Source organism: Pseudorasbora parva, chromosome 15, assembly GCF_024679245.1.
Source record: "Pseudorasbora parva isolate DD20220531a chromosome 15, ASM2467924v1, whole genome shotgun sequence".
Taxonomy (NCBI): Eukaryota; Metazoa; Chordata; class Actinopteri; order Cypriniformes; family Gobionidae; genus Pseudorasbora; species Pseudorasbora parva.
In genome coordinates, this window is record NC_090186.1 from 42,754,177 (window position 1) to 42,770,682 (window position 16,506).

General features: G+C 37.8%; 1 protein-coding gene across 1 annotated transcript in view; it reads right to left on the reverse strand.

The window, feature by feature from the left end:
* Nucleotides 1–16,506, reverse strand: part of rbm25b (RNA binding motif protein 25b) — a 38,556-nt gene that overhangs the window by 19,603 nt on the left and 2,447 nt on the right. Inside the window, exons 2-8 of the mRNA XM_067418239.1 lie at nucleotides 14,762–14,885; nucleotides 13,130–13,179; nucleotides 8,932–9,096; nucleotides 5,261–5,318; nucleotides 4,064–4,230; nucleotides 1,312–1,497; nucleotides 508–591 (exon numbers count right to left, since the gene is read on the reverse strand). Of these exons, the coding sequence (XP_067274340.1) occupies nucleotides 508–591; nucleotides 1,312–1,497; nucleotides 4,064–4,230; nucleotides 5,261–5,318; nucleotides 8,932–9,096; nucleotides 13,130–13,179; nucleotides 14,762–14,867 (816 nt within the window). The 5' untranslated portion in view covers nucleotides 14,868–14,885. The remainder of the gene's footprint in view (nucleotides 1–507; nucleotides 592–1,311; nucleotides 1,498–4,063; nucleotides 4,231–5,260; nucleotides 5,319–8,931; nucleotides 9,097–13,129; nucleotides 13,180–14,761; nucleotides 14,886–16,506) is intronic.

A 16,506-nucleotide genomic window follows, 5' to 3' on the forward strand; every position in this document is an offset into this window, starting at 1 on the left:
CCCCTTGATATTATTTCGATATTAAAACCCAGTACGAGAATATCAGGAGTCGGTGCAGTTGCCCCTGTGCAAGTCCTCCTGAAGGGGGCGCCCAGTACAAGTAGAGAAAAATGGAAAGCTCATACTTACATCCTATCCTTGCAACTTTTTCCAAAGCTGTGAGATTCATCTTGGTTTAGTCACCATATGATCTCTATCATAATGGTGGGGTTTAATGAATAGATTAGCTTTTAGGGAAGTGCACAGAATGTCCATGCATTGTATGTGTGACTACATTTCCCACCCTTAATATGGAGGCCAGGCTATAGTTTACACAAAGCCAGTGATAAAAAATGCTCTGGACTCAACTAATTTCTGCACTAAATAAAGTTATATCTTAAATGTAATAAAAGTTTTGCTGTTTACAGGCTAAATATCTACTCATGCTGGTACGTTGTCAAGCTAAACTAGGTGTAAGAGGCTGTTGTGCTCTACCTGTGATATGGAGGAAATTAGCATGTATTTTACCTTATGGGTGTCGCGGAATTTGTTGATCTCCCTGGAAATTAAATCTCTTTTGTCATCTTCCATTTCCATGGCATTGATGTCATCCTAAACAGCCAAAGACAGGAAACGGAGAAAATGTTTAACCTGCGACCCCATCTACTTATACGAAAAACATTTGGCAACCACTGCAAAGAGATTTTTTTTCTTATATTTTTTAAAGAAGTCTCTGACATTTATTTGATCATATGTATTACAATTGATACAAAATTACCATTTTAATAACACATGGGTTTTCTAATTTAATATACCTTAAAATCAGGGATGCAAACACATGTATAGTCAAAAAAGAGTGAGGTCAGTGTCACATGATCGTTCAAAAATCATTCTGATTTGATGATTTGCTGCTTAATTATTATTGGTGCTAAATTATTGAACATTGGTTTACAATCACTTTTGATCAATTTAATGCATCTTCGGTTAAGTATTAATTCCTTTTTGTATCGGTCTTGGCTTAAAAATTTGAATGGTAGTCTATCAGTTTTCATAAAAATATTAAGTACCACAATCTGTTTTCAACACTGATAATCATCATAAATATCTCGAGCAGCAGATCCTCATATTAGAATGATTTCTGAAGGATCATTTGACACTGAAGACTTGAGTAATGATGCTGAAAATTCAGCTTTCAATCACAGGAATAAATTACATTTCACAATATATTTATTTATAAAATGCATTTAAAGACTATATATAAATAATAGATATACAAACGTCAAGCATCTTGCAAAACCATTACAAAGAAAGCCCAGATGAACTAAAGCCCACCTCGCCCTTCTTGTCTCTCCTCTTTTTGCGGCGACTCGACTCGTCGTCCTGTGATGGAGCATTGAGCTCGTTTGAGTACTCCCGGATCAGGCCGTCAATGGCACCTTTGACAATTTGGTCCCGCTTCTTAGTTTCTTCATCCAGAACCTCCTCTTCCTCTTCACCAGCATCCTCTGCCTTGCCATTCTGCCAGACACACAGAAGATCATAACTGATATTGTCTCAAAACCTGTCAAAAATCCTTTAAATTTCACAATTGTGGATACCAGTGGCATAACACCGTCTTAAACACTGTTTAAAGCCACAGTGAGTCATTTTCACCGCTAGAGGTCGCTTATTCAAAACAAAGGCGTTGCTTGATTTTGTGGAATCATGGGAGTTGTTGTCTTTACCGCCACAGCCGGTGGAAAAGAATCCGATGGGACTCGGTCAGAAATGATATTCATTGATTAGCTAATGTATTAAAGATTAGGGCTGGGACTGTATGGATTTTGTTTTACCATGGTTGAAAAGCAAGAAATTCCAGAGACAACGAAAGTAAAACCGCTGGGTGGACGTGAACTGCGCTATTCAAATAAACCTGACGTGCCTCAAGTCTGATAACAAGCACAAACTGTGTTAAATAATATTTCGTCCTACAGTGTTTTTCTATTTTACCAGAGTAAAAGATTTGAACGGGTGTAATAGACTTAAGCAAACAAAAGGAAGAAACATTTATAATTCCCTGCGAAAATGTGCGCGACGCGAGTGAAGATTTGAGAAAAGAAACGAGAGGTCCCGTGGGATAAAATGGACTAACGTTAGGCCTATTGTTAAAATTCACAGATATCGGATGACCAGATCGCAAAACAGAATTAAAAAGCTGCCAAATCTTAAATTGGGCTCAGCCTCCCTCTCTCATTTGGCATGAATCCATAGCCTGTTTTCATGGCTGCGGTAACATCTGGCAAATTATTTCCCTTGTAAAAGCTTTGTGCTTCACCCCTGTGGTAAAAATCACGTAAAACAGCATTCACATAAAAAAACACTGGGTCAATATTATAGTTCGAAATTATAGTTTTAAGTAGAAAATACTATGAAAAGGAGATATTAAAATAAAAAGTGCACAACTCCTCCTAAAGGGGGTCGCACACCGGACGCGGAGCTCGGCGGCGCGCCGCGTCTCAGGTATCGCACACCGGAGGCGCACATTCTATACACAGTAATGTGTATAACCTGGTAAATCCAGTAGGTGGCAGCACAAGACTGAACGTAACCATGAGAGGCAAACGGTACATTTGCCTGTGCTTTATTATTTTGCATCACTGGGGTTATTGTATGGAAATATGGCACAACAGAGCCAAAAAAATATTTTAAAAGGCTACGTTTATTATACATTTCCCCCAAATGTTTAGACTTAAGTCAAGCTGTTGAACTCAGAATGTAAAACAAATGTGTCTTGTAGCAGAGGGTGAAATCAGTATACCTCAACGATTTGAGGGAAATATAATATACTTTTAATATAAAAACTTTGAAATGGCGCTCTGTGGCGCGGCAGGATTAAGTCGCCGCGGACCGGCGCCGAATGCCGCCACCGGTGTGCGCACACTCATTGAAAACAATGTGTTCGAATTTTAAAGACGTGGCGCGCCGCCGAGCTCCGCGTCTGGTGTGCGACCCCCTTAAGTGGAAGAAAGCTACTTTTTTTCCCCCTCACGTGCAAACTAGCGCGGATGAGTCCTGATTCAGGTTAGTAAAATAACAAAATTTTGTTTTGTAGAAAACATTTATGTAAAGAGAAAAACTACAGAGCAGCCTAGTAAATCATATCTTTTTATACAAATAAAAAAGTTTTTCTTAAAAATATTTTTTCTAGCAAAAAATATGAAGGCTAGAATGTAAACCTTTTTTTTTTTTTTTTTTTTGCGGTGGTGGTGGCGGTGACGATCTCGGACCTGTGGTAGGCATCCCGTGACTGCGGTATTGCGGTAAAACGGTAACCATCTCAGTCCTATTAAAGATGTATTAACGTTACTGTAGTATAAAGCAGGATGGGAGCAGAACGAGGCACTGGAGGGATTGCTAATGTGAGTGAGTCTCTTTTATTGCCCAGCCCTATTTGGCTTGAGAGCAGTAGAGCTTTTATTCTGACACAGATGAGCGCTTCCGCTTCTTCCACTCGTGTGTGTGGTAACGCAGCGCTGTTTTGATCATATTATACACATTTGAGTGTGTTGAAAGTTGTTATAAATGGTACTCTGTGTGTTCGTTCAGTGCTACAATGAGACACTTGTTCACACTGCAGTGAGCGAGATCATATTAGGCATGGTAAAACATGGTACTCACAGTAAATCAAGAACACCAGATATAAACAGTAAGACTAACTGTGTTGAGCTGGAGAACAATCATTAGTTTCTGTTCATCAATGATCCAAACAGTTGCTCACATGTCTAATAAAACATCAGATATTAAAGCGGCTTTGGTGTTTCCATGGTTTCTACAAAATAAAATTGAGGGTAACTCGGCTATGATGTCATTGTTGGGCGATGCACGGTCCGTGTCCTGGTTATAATTGCTTATTTTTCTGGAGTTAAACATTCTTGGAAACATTTGGGATAATTCAAGTACACAAGTCAACAAAATATATAACAATGTTCTAGGGGTTTTAGGATATTTTAAATCCAAAAATCTTACATGTGCCTTCAAGTAATTAAGTAAACAGTATTTTTTTTATTTTAGTATCGGCTTGATATCAAAGCGGCATTATACTAACTCCATTTTCACTGGTGCTCTTCTTCTTTGCTTTCCACTCGTCCAGTTGTGCTTTGGTTTTGGCATCGACTTTGACCAGAAGTTTCTTTTCTCCAACCTGCAGCTCATGAAGCAGCCGTAGGGCTCGTAGAGTAGACTCAGGCTCTTTGTACTCACAGAAACCAAACGCTGAAAGAAAAAGAAACAAAAAAAGGTGAGACATATTCACAACATTCAGAGTCAGGCAGTGCAACAAACTGAGCCTAAAGGGTTCGGTTCACACAAAAAAAGAAAGAAAATCATCCCATAATTTACTCAAGTCATCTGGGGTTTATATGACTTGATTCTGTCAGCCAAACACAATCAGTGTTATACTAAATAATGTCCTAGCTCTTCCCAGCTTTATAATGGGAGTCAATTGAGTTTTGAAGTTCCAAAAAGCACATCCACCCATCATAAAAGTAATCCATATGACTACAGAGAGTAAATAAATGCCTTCTGAAGCGAAGCCATGAGTTTTTTAAAAGAAAAATATGCATATTTGTAACTTTATAAACTATAATAACTGACTTCCGGTAACGGCTGTCCGAGAGGCTAGTCCCGGCAGAAGTGACCTCTGACCCGACGCATGATGAGGGAGGTAGGAGCAGCGTAAGCTCAGGTGAGAGTAAACACCTCTTGAAGTTCAAACAAATAGGGCTGGGCAACAAGCTCATGCTCCTTCCACATTTCTCTTTAAAAAGCCTCGTTTTGGACTTTGAATTTTTGACTGGCGTTTTGCTTTGCTCTATCCTCTGTGCATGCGTGTTCGTCAATACATCATGCGTCGGGTCAGAGGTCACTCGCGTACTAGACTCATGTACGGCTGTTACTGCAAGCCGGTGATTATGGTTTAAAGTTATTTTATTTGGGGGGTTTTCTAACAAAAACGTATGGTTTTGCTTCAGAAGGCCTTTATTAACCCACTAGAGTCATATGGAGTTTTTTTATGATGGATGGATGTGCTTTTAGGTGCTTCAAAAACTCAGGATCTACTCACTCTCATTATAAAGCTTGGAAGAGCCAGGATTTTTTTTTATATATAACTCTGTGTTTGGCTGAAAGCAGAGTCATATAAACCTTGGATGGCCTGAGGGTGAGTAAATAATGGGACCATTTTTATTTTAGGGTGAACTTTTTCTTTAAATTAATTGAGATCGGGTGTTAAAAACTTAATTACCTTGGAGTTTCCCTGAGGCGCCCTGAACTCGTTTCCAGCTCAACACCAAACCACATTTCTGAAACACAGTTGTTCCTTCGTCAATATCAAGCAAACTAACACCATGCATGAAATGTAACCAAGAACTATTTCACTTTATATTAAAACTCAAACCATTATCAAGCAAACGACTTCACCTCTAGTGCAAAAACCTCTACATCGCTGAATGGATAAGACTATTGCTGTTTAAAGTGGCCCTATTATGTTTTTTTTAAATATTCCCTTTCATGCAGTGTGCAATATCGCTGTTTGTGAATGTAAATGTTCTGCAAAGTGGTGAAGTAGAAAGTGTTATTGTCTCCTAAAAGAATCGACTCTGAATCTTTTTGCTTGGCGGTTCTATGTAACTAGAAAGGGCATTTGCATAAAGCCCCCTTGTGTTGTACATTGTCTGCCCGCAAAACACATCATTTTACTGATGACTGCAATTATTGATGTATTTATTTTGTATTGTGTAGTTGTGTGTTTCCGGCTAGCTCTTACTGTAATACCTCTGCTCATCAGCTGTCGGCCACAATTACCTAAAACTGTCTATTAATGCAGTTTGTCTGCTGTTCTTAATACTGAGTAATAATAAAGGATGGAACAAGATTTGTTTTTCAAACTTTAAAGCTACACTGTGTGATATTTTCCCCCATCTAGCTATGAAAAGGTATAGGACAATCCAGTGAATATTAGTTTCTGTTCCTCTCAACTCCGATTTCGTTTTATCTCCTACGGTGGCTGATTTAGTCCAAGATTAACATGGCTTACAGTTCGACCTCATCCATGAGTGCCATCGAGTGTTAAAAAGCTAAAGGCGAAGCTTGAATTTACGGGAATGTCCCTCTTTGGTAGGGCTGGGCGATATGGAGCAAAAAATATATCTCGATATATTTTGCTATATCTCGATATACGATATATATCTCGATATCTTTTTCAGGAAAAATAACCCCCTAAAAACTACAGCAAAAACAAATATGCCAAATACCACAAATTATTTTCTTTTTTCATTGAAGTGCAAAGAGGTAGTCAGTTCATGTAGGAACAAAGTGCTTTTGCGACATTTAAAAAAAAACTCCCTGATTACATAAATAATAATAATTTAACTGTAAAAGAAAATAAATAATATTGCCTTCTTTTCATTTATTTCATGCTTTCAAAAGATGAATCAAAGACTCCCTTTTTTACACTTAACAGTAAAACAGTAAGCATTTTGCAGAAAGATGGGGGCATGACTGAGATATAAATAAACTGATTTTGTCATAACACCATTTCCTGTTAAATTTTTATCAAAATTCAAACAGTGATGTTTGTCATGAGTTTGACCAAATTCAAACTCATCATGCGGATCATGTAGACTACACATGAGCTGAATTTCACTTCTTTTCCAGTTACAGAACGAAATATGAATGTCAGAAGGTAGGCTATATGATAATATGAATATGATACAGTACAACTGACAGAAGAGCACCGCGTGTCTCAGGACAGCCGGGATGTGGCGTTTTTCCCTCTTGGTTAAAACGTGAATAGACCTGTTCATCATAATCCCGTGATAAAGCTGACAAAATAATCATAGTAATGATATTGCAATACTTTTTAAATATTTTTAAATGATATGCGATCATTTTGACATTTTAACCGAAAACCATGCGATCAGTTAGACACAAATCATAAACTGGCATGATTGCGACTGAGAGTGCGTCTCGCACCAGTAGTGTCAATCACCTGACTGTGGGTGAAACGTGCGATTTAAACTATGATGAACATTAATATTTCTTTATAAATTTCAGCAAGCAGTTGTGTTAGAAGGAAAACATGGTCTCTTAACTGAGTCCTGAACAACGCGCGCGCTTGTCAACATGATAACTAATCCTCACCTGGTTGCGGACGCCGCCGTGTGCACTGAGACAACACGCGAGGGGAGGGAGAACAAAAGCAATGAGGCGGGAGGCGCGCGAGCGGGAGCGAGCACAGCACAGGGAAGGCAAACAAGCAAAGTGGCGGAATCAGAATTAAATATAAACATTATATCGATATATACGATATGTCCAAATCCATATCGAGTTGAAAAAATATCTCGATATATTTTAAATATCGAGATATCGCCCACCCCTACTCTTTGGCTAATGTACTTTCAAGATGGAGGGGCAACATGGCGACCGGCATTCGAACCCCTCACCCGTATGTATTTTCAATGGCATATTATAAACTTACGAGAATACTTTATTACTTGAAAGAAGTAAATATACATTAATGAGCACATATTTATGAAAGAACTAAGTTTTTTTTTAGCTAAGAATAAACTAAAAAAGTTACACAGTGTAGCTTTAAAGTTACATCAGTCATTCACGTTAGTGCTGGGCTAACGCATGCGCTGTTATTGATACAGTTTATATATGTGCATCACAATACATTAGAAATACAAACATGGGTTTGTCGATGGTCATACTCTTGTTAATGCTGATGGTCAGGAATTACAGTTGCAACTTCTCATAATGTACCTTAAAATGAGTAGCGTCTTTTTAGTAGCTCAAGTTTTTCTTGCAATGGACGTCCATGTTGAATAACTAGTTCTTCCAAAGTTTTATCATCGATTCGGACTCTCGGATTGATATGGCCAAATCGATGTCATCATTACAGTCTTTACAGTGTACAATCGCTGAGGTTTGAGGAAGCCTTGTGAGCTGAAGAACAGTATGGTAATGAGCGTTTGTTTCCAATAAGCTCGTGGAAAAGAGGGATTTTGAGAGACTGATTCATCTGTCGAGGTGTCTGAGAACTCTCTGAGAGTTTTTTGATCTTTGATGCATGTAGACCTGTTGTAGGAGACCTCTAAAACTATATGATACCTTTAAAATAGCATAATATGGGCACTTTAAGCCCTCTTCGAACATGGGGACGTGGGGGTAAAGTAATTATTACCAGAGGTTCTCAGTGATTTTAGTCCCGTCCAAAAGTGCCATCTCGGTAATCATTACGGACAATGTCAGTGAAGATTACCAAGACTTTTACCTTCTGGAAAAAGGTCTGGAAAAATGACCTTGCGTGATACTAATCCGGTTCGAATTGACCCGCTGTAAAAACGTATGGTAGAAATTCCTGTTTAAAAAAAAAAGCACAAAAAAAGTGCATTTTGCGAGCTTGGAGGTGCTTGAAGCATTCGGTTGCGTTGTGGGTGGTGGAACAACTCTGTGGCAAAAGTCCAGTATATTCAGCATATCATTTAAAGCAAAAAGAAGATCAAAAGCACTTATTAGAGGCACAACACTTATTTTAGCTCTAGGAAAGTGTCTATCACCAACACAATCCAATCGGAATCGTTAGACTGGACCTAACTGTTTTATAAAACATACATATACATATATATATATATAGAAGACGGTGTTCAGACTGGCGCATGGTGTATGTTTGCTAACGTGATAACAGCAACGACATACACACATGACGACAAGGTTACTTTGGTGATTAAAGTGAGTTACTCCTCCCACTTCTGCTAGTTTTACTGAGATGTCTTATCCTGTCGAATTGGCCATTAATATTACACACGTCCCGAGGTAAAATTACTTTACCCCCACGTCCCCATGTTAATCTAATCCCATCCGAATAGGGCTTAAGACTGGAGTCCCTGGATTGGATGTGGTCATACTCACGGCCAGCAGTTGTCTGATGAGCATGTCAGAGGCTTTCTCAGAGATGTTCCCAACAAACACGGTGGTTGTGGGACCGTTTTCATCGTCGTCTTTCGCCCGAGCAGCGATTTCCTTCCTGGGAGCAGCAACTTTACTAACCACAGACATCGCCGTGGGCACAAGAACCTGATACATCACATCACAATTAATATGTAGCCATGCAACACATTTTTTTTTTTATTGTGACTGGTATAAAAATGGCATATGGCTTCTGTCTGAAAAAAATGATTCAACTGTTCATTATATGGAGATGCATAGGAGCATCTCCATGGCATATTTTGTGTATTATAATAATTTTGTACAAACATATCGTCGCTGTGCATCGGAAACCTTGTATGTCCAAATTTTTGATATTTGGAATCAAAACCTTGATTTTTCACGAATTTCCATGGATTTTTAAAAATAATTAAACAGTTAAAAAGTTGATATTGTGGCTTTATATGCGATATGACACTAGCATGTATCATATTAACAACATTTGATAACACTATTTTACAGCATCCTTGTTACATGTTACATGTACTTACCATAGTAATAACAGTAAATTATGCATAATTACAAGCAACTAACCCTTAAAGGATGGGGGGGTGTAATGCTATTTCACACTGTTGAAATAGCATTACACTACATTACACTAACATTACAATAGTATTGAGTTTTTTACACTGTTAAAGGGTTACTTCAGCTATTAGCATATGGCTGTATCAGTAGAAACCCTGGAGTAGTATTCCTTTAACCAGACCTATGCTGAGCAATGCAAGTGTTTTAACTTCTCAAACAAATTTCTATGTAAGTTAAGCTTCCAAAGGCAAGAACTGAAAACGCGGCAGACTGAACACACGTTGTGAATGTATGCCGCGAGTGTGGTCGCGATTAACGTACCACAGCTCTCATCACGAGCTCATCAGCTCATTTATGACATTAAATGTAATCGTTAGTGCTGTGAGACTCACGCGGCGACACGATCATTTTATTGAACAGACACATTCACTATTTAATTGTAGTGTCTGTTTTCTAACTCAGTCACAGTAATCCAGTAGCGGTGGCTTTGGGAATGGCCTCATAGGGCAGCGAGGGAATTGGGAATTGTAGTCTTCTTTCATCCCCATGAGACAAAAATACATTTTCTGTCTTTTCTCAGTCTAGAAGGCAGCAAATTTAAAAATAATTTCATATTTCTACTACATTGATGACCCAGTTTAAATACAGATTCATCTTCCCAGCGCTGAAGTACCCCTTTAAAGACTTGGATTTCCATGCTAAACATGGCCAAAGTCTCAAAAAATAAGTTGGACGTTTGATGGAGTATTTCTGAACCAAAAATACTCCTTACAGTTTGTAACAAGCTTCAGAACGTTTTTTTTTTTTTTTTAAGTACAGGCCATTTGTGACGTCACCAAGGGTGGAATTTCCTTGTATAGGCTCTTCTCCCAGAAGGGATTGCACACACGTCAACCACAGCGAGAGCGCGAAAGCACGCCCAACAACAAGCTTTGCTCAGCTTTAGGGAAGTCGTCGGTTACGCTGCACAGGTCACAGGACTTCACGAAATCAACAGTCACAAAAGAAGAGTTTTCCCTGTATTTCAGCGATGATTGTTTAATAGACAAGGCCAGGTTCAACTCCAGATTTGCAGATCATCTAATGCTAAAAGATGGAGCGGTCCCAACGATAAGGGTTCACGGTCATGCGTTGTAACCGCAGGCGGTGAGAAAAACTTCCTCAAATGTCTGTGTGTTGTTGGCTAGTAAAGTAAACAACATAAACATATAGCTTGTGATTCTTTAGCTCCGCCCACACGACACGCCCCCAGCCGCTGTGTTTTATTTGTAAAGTCTCTGTACAGTGTATCTGTCTTTTATAAATATGTTAAGACTAGACTTTTCGGAGATATGAAGGATGCAACACTACTCTATAGGTACTTAATATTGATATGAAATAGACAAAAACTGTGTGACACCCCCCCTTTAACCAAACCTTAACCCTATAGTAAGTACATGTTTTTACTTATTATTACTTAGTACTTAAATATATAATTACACTGTAACAATGACACCTTCAAATACAGTGTAACCTAACATTTAACCATAATCAAACTCAAATGGAGTTACGAGGTTTTTGACATACATGCCCAGTCTATCATTAGAACAGCAGTTAAGTGCATCACATTATGTGTCAGCGCACAGTTTTTACTGTAATATGGCCAAAATCACATGTTAATAAAGATGAAGTGCTTTGCAAAGATTATTTAAAGGTCCCATTCTTCGCGTGTTTTCGAAGCTTTGATTATGTTTACAGTGTGCAATATAACATGAGTTCATGTTTCGCGTGTAAAAAAACACAATATTTTTCACACAATTTACTTATCTGTATACCTCTGTTTTCTCTGTGCTAAAAACGGCCTAATGATTTCATTGTTCGATGAAGTCCCTCCTTCAGAAACACGTAACGAGTTCTGATTAGGCCAGCGCTTCCCGTGTTGTGATTGGACAGCAGCTTAGCGCACTTTGCCCTGAAAGGTCCCGCCTCTTACCATAACATGTAGATACGCGCGCTCAATGTTATTGCAAAAATGTCTATATTGCCTTATCAATTTGAGCTGGAATCAGATCCGGAGAATATCGAAGAGGATCGATTACAACCTGCTCAGGAAAGACGTTTGCTGGATGTTTCAGAATGGTAAGCTGTCTATTCAGGAGTTTAAACTGATCATTACAAACACCAACAATCGATGGTGTCTGAATGAATTACTACACTTTTATATGCTAAGTTTTTCGGATTAGTTTCAATTACCATCTAACGTTAGTTAACAAAGCTAAACAGCGTTGCACTTTGTGTCATGAGTTACATAAACTGTTAAACGGACCAACTTAAATAATAAAATACACTTAACGGTTGTGGTAATGTTACATAAACAAGGCCTTCTCCAGACAAAGAGGGAACTGCGTCATCTTTTAAGAATAATCTTTCTGCGAATCCGGCATTAAACTGATTGAGACTGAGGAAGCAGTCCTCAGCAAAATGTGCTGCACATAGTTTTAAATTGTGATTATAATTTTCCGGAACCGAGTTAACCATAAACTGTAGCCATTGATCTCGTACATCGTCCGTGGGAAGGCCAAACAAAGGTGATTTGACTCCGGGATGAAAATAACAGCGTTTCAATGGCATGGCGACAAACACACTCTACAAAAACAAGCTTCTCTCGACCTGCGAGAGCAAAAGGACAACGCCCCCGAATTTGCTTGTTCTTGTGGGCGGAGGGTTCGTCAACAGACGGTTTTAGTTGCGTCATTAAAGCAGGAAGTGCAGCGGTAAATGGCCAAACCGGCCATTCGCTGTAGGCTTTGAAAGGGAACTTCTGTTAAATAAAATTTAACAGAGCTTTATAATTTTACAGGTATTATTTATGCTCTAACAGCAACATTACACACTAACTAAAGTTTGAAAGATGGAATCTCAAAGAATGGGACCTTTAAGACAGTATTGGTTATGACTCGACTAAAAATGCTAGACTAAAACACTCTTCAAATACATAAAACATTAGCGTTTCTTGAGTAAAGAAAACGCTGTACATATTCAAACCAGTTCTTTATTTACCGTTTCATTGCAAACAAGCAGAGATGGTCCAAACTGCGTCCGCCACTTCAATCAAGATTCAAGAAGCGGGTGGAGTTATGAGGTTTGACCGACAGTTTGAGGATCCAATGGAGAATCAAGGTTTAGTCACAAGCTCTTTTTAATACTTTTCATTGGTTACATAAAATCCACAGACAGACATAAAGGATGACCCATAGTAATGACTTATAAATAATAATATAAATAATGATTTATAAACAATAATAAAACAGGTAAAATGACGAAATATGGAGATACGAAGTTTCCACCCGACAGCGACGATACGCAAGTAAATACTGGTGTATTGTTCCAAATAAATAATGTATTTAATATCATTCTTCCTTGTTATTTTATTGAACACCCTGCCTTGTTTTAACTAGATAGTTTCTGACTTAGTTCTTCAGTATCAAACTTTTTGAATTTACTTTCCAGCAATTTAAAAAAAACACCTTTTAAGGCATTTCTGATTTGAAAAATTCTTACATACATTTAGACTAATCAACTAATACAAATAAATAATTTTTCTTATAGGGAAAATTACCGTAGGGGCTTGAGTCATAATCCCCATGTGGACAGGAATCATTGGGGTTCCTAGCAGGAGAAAAAACAACAACATTAGAAAATATTCAACCTATTTTAAATATGTCATGTAAGTCACCTATTATAATAATGCAAATTAGGTGGATTAAACTTGACAACTTTAAACAGTTCATCCAGCAATTAATAATAGAATTAAGGATGTTACATTTCTCAAAAACATTTGATCAATCCATAACCTAGTTTGACAGCTAATAGTAATGAGCAATAGAATATAGTAATTATGGTTGGGCAAGGTTTGAATTAAGGATTTTGATTATCAATTCAGATTCATATCTGGCAAAGGTAAAAAAAAACATAGGGGTGTAACGATACATTGTTACACCTAGTGTTGTCAAAAATATCGATATTTCGATATGTATCGATACTGGAATATCTGAAACGATACGATTCTCAGTTTTTACAGTATCGATACCAGCTGCGCTCTCCTCTCCGACCGGAAGCGAGTTGACACACACCGGCATATTCTCACTCAGCCCGGTTAACCTCTGAGCACGGCGAACGCGCGTTCTGCTAGACTTTTTCCTCATGACAGTGTGTTAGTGTTAGTGTGTGATCGGTCTGAATTTCGTGCGGTATTGCACATAAATTAATTCTACTAATCCCCGCAGATTTCGTGCTCACATCTGAAGCGCACACACATAGCCTACCGTAATAAAGCCGCCTCTGACATGATACAAGTGCAAACATTTGCTTCTTTTTCCAGCTTATTATTGGTCAAATACACTCAAAGAATTATCAGTGCACATCTGGAAGAGTATTAGAGTAAACACAGTTGCAAACAGTTCAGGAAGAACGAGTAACAGGAACAGTGTCTATGCGTCCGTTAGTCTTAAAGGGACCGCAGTCATTTGTTATTCAAACTACAAAAAGACAAACGATCAACTGCTCTTGACTATTCTATTGCATTTATTTGTGCTATTGTTTGTAATCTGTTTATTTGTATTTATTTTATTACTGTTTACTCGTCTTTTTAAATTCAATTTACCACTCGAAATCAAGCTTTCTTGTGCTGTGTGTAAGCTATTGCAACACAATTATGTTACCCAATTGTAAAAAATACATTGAGATACCAAAAATTTGTGAGATAATTTTAATAGTAATTGATCAATTGATCAATAATTGTTCAAATCAAAACGATGCCCAACCCTAAGGAACATGCTGGCCACATTAATTTTTAGTAAAAAATAACAATGAATAATAAGTTCTGTTGTCATATTAAGCATATGACTATATGATTTTATATATATATATATATATATATATATATATATATATATTTTTTTTTTTTTTTTTTTTTTTTTACTGTGGTATCGATTTAGTATCGATATACCAATATTTTAGTCTGGTATCGTATCGAAGTCATAATTTTGGTATCGTGACAACACTAGTTACACCCCTATGTCATTATAATCATCATTTACATTTTTACATTTGGCATGCTTTTATCCAAACCAGCTTCAAGATATACATTTCCCCAGCATGTGTTCCGTGTGGATTAAACCCATGACTTTGCCATTGCAAACACAATATGCTGTCTAAAGAAGGTCTGCTATATCTAGTTTATCTTAATTACCAGGAGGCATCGATGGTGGAAATCCAGCAAACTGTGGTGGAGGGATTCCTGGCGGCATCGTTGGGATGCCTATTTGTGGCCGGTTGAGATGAGGAGGGAAAGACATCTTGGGCAAAACACCCACCTTAAATAGAAGAGAAACACAATTAATTAACGACTGTAAATAACGGGCTTGTCAATTATGTGTCCATAATGTTTAGTCTGCTACGATACACACTCACTGCTCGATTTGAACATTAAAGGCACGATAAGTAATTTTCCGCCGCTAGATGACGCTTATTTAAAACAAAGGCGTAGCTTGATGGCGACATCATTTTGCGGAGCTTTTATTCTGCCACAGTCGCTGTGTGTACGAGTTAGGGCTGAACGATATATCGTTATCGTATCTATAGGGCCCTATAATTTCCGCGATCACGGAATCGCGGAATTGGCATATAAACGCGGAATCTGGTGTTAACGCAGATTTCCCGGGAATTTTACACATTTGTAATGAAATTCTGTGTCGTGTGGGTTAAGAATGTATGTCAGAGGAAAGTGCAGACCGGGGGAAGCAAATCTTCGTGACACAACCCCTCCCGTCATTTCAGCTTGCCCTTCTAATCAATGAAAGTACGGCAAAGTTGGTCTCAACGTCTCTGCTTTCGGCAGCGAAAAAGTTAAGAAACTCGACGCTAACGGCGGTTTCACACTGCACGCGCAGGCGGCACAGAAGCTTTGCGTATGGAGAGCGGGAGCCGCACGCTCGTTGTGCTCAGGCAGCATTGGTCGCGGGCACCTGAACCGTGGCTCGTGTATTGCAAATACAGACAAATATTGTCCATTCTGTCAGATTTTCCGGTGTTCTGCTCGACCCCTGTCATCTCGTGCTTTGATTTATAATGGGCACATTAGGCAGCAATGCATATCTGCTGCAAATGCGACCGTTTTCCCCTCTGTTCCAAACATGCATTTAACATGCTGTAGCCTATGGGTAGTTTACATTATAAGTAACCTTAAAGTTAAAATTAAGCATCTAGTTTTAATAATTTAAAGGGGCCTTTGAAGTTGGGGGGAAAAACTTCTGGCACTGTTGTGTTTTCGTGTATTTTTATTTTTCACAGCTCTGGATATCATAATGATGATTGTTAAACACACAGAACAATTCACTACATGATTTCATGGTGAAATGTGTTATTTTTGTAATGTTAATTTTCAGCTTTAAATGTTTTACTTAATAGTACTGTATGTAAAAGATGACTCTTATGATTTTTTTTTTTGAGTTTCAAGTAAAAAAATTTACTTGAAAGAAAAAGCTAATGGAGCACTTTCAGTTTAACTTATATAAACTATTATAATGTATTTTACCAGAAAATGTAAAGCTAATAACCATTAATATTTGAAGTACTTGAAGTGCAGTGTTATGTTGCATAATATTAGTCCTAAAAAGTTAATGTGATGTTTGTTACCTCAATAAATTTAAGGTCATTCCTATTTTTTGTTTTATGTTCTATTATATCAACATTAAAAGCACACTCTTTTTTTCACCAAAATAACAGTAAAGGGTAAAAAAAACTGAATTGCCAAACATTTTAACGGAAAAAAGGAATCAGCAAAATTTTAAACGGAAAAAACGGAATTTGGGAAAAAATAAAACGGAATTTGGGAAAAAATAAAATGGAATTTGGGAAAAAATAAAACGGATTTTACAGGGCCCTATATCTATATATGAACTTTTAAGATATTAATATCGAAAAAAGCAACGATAT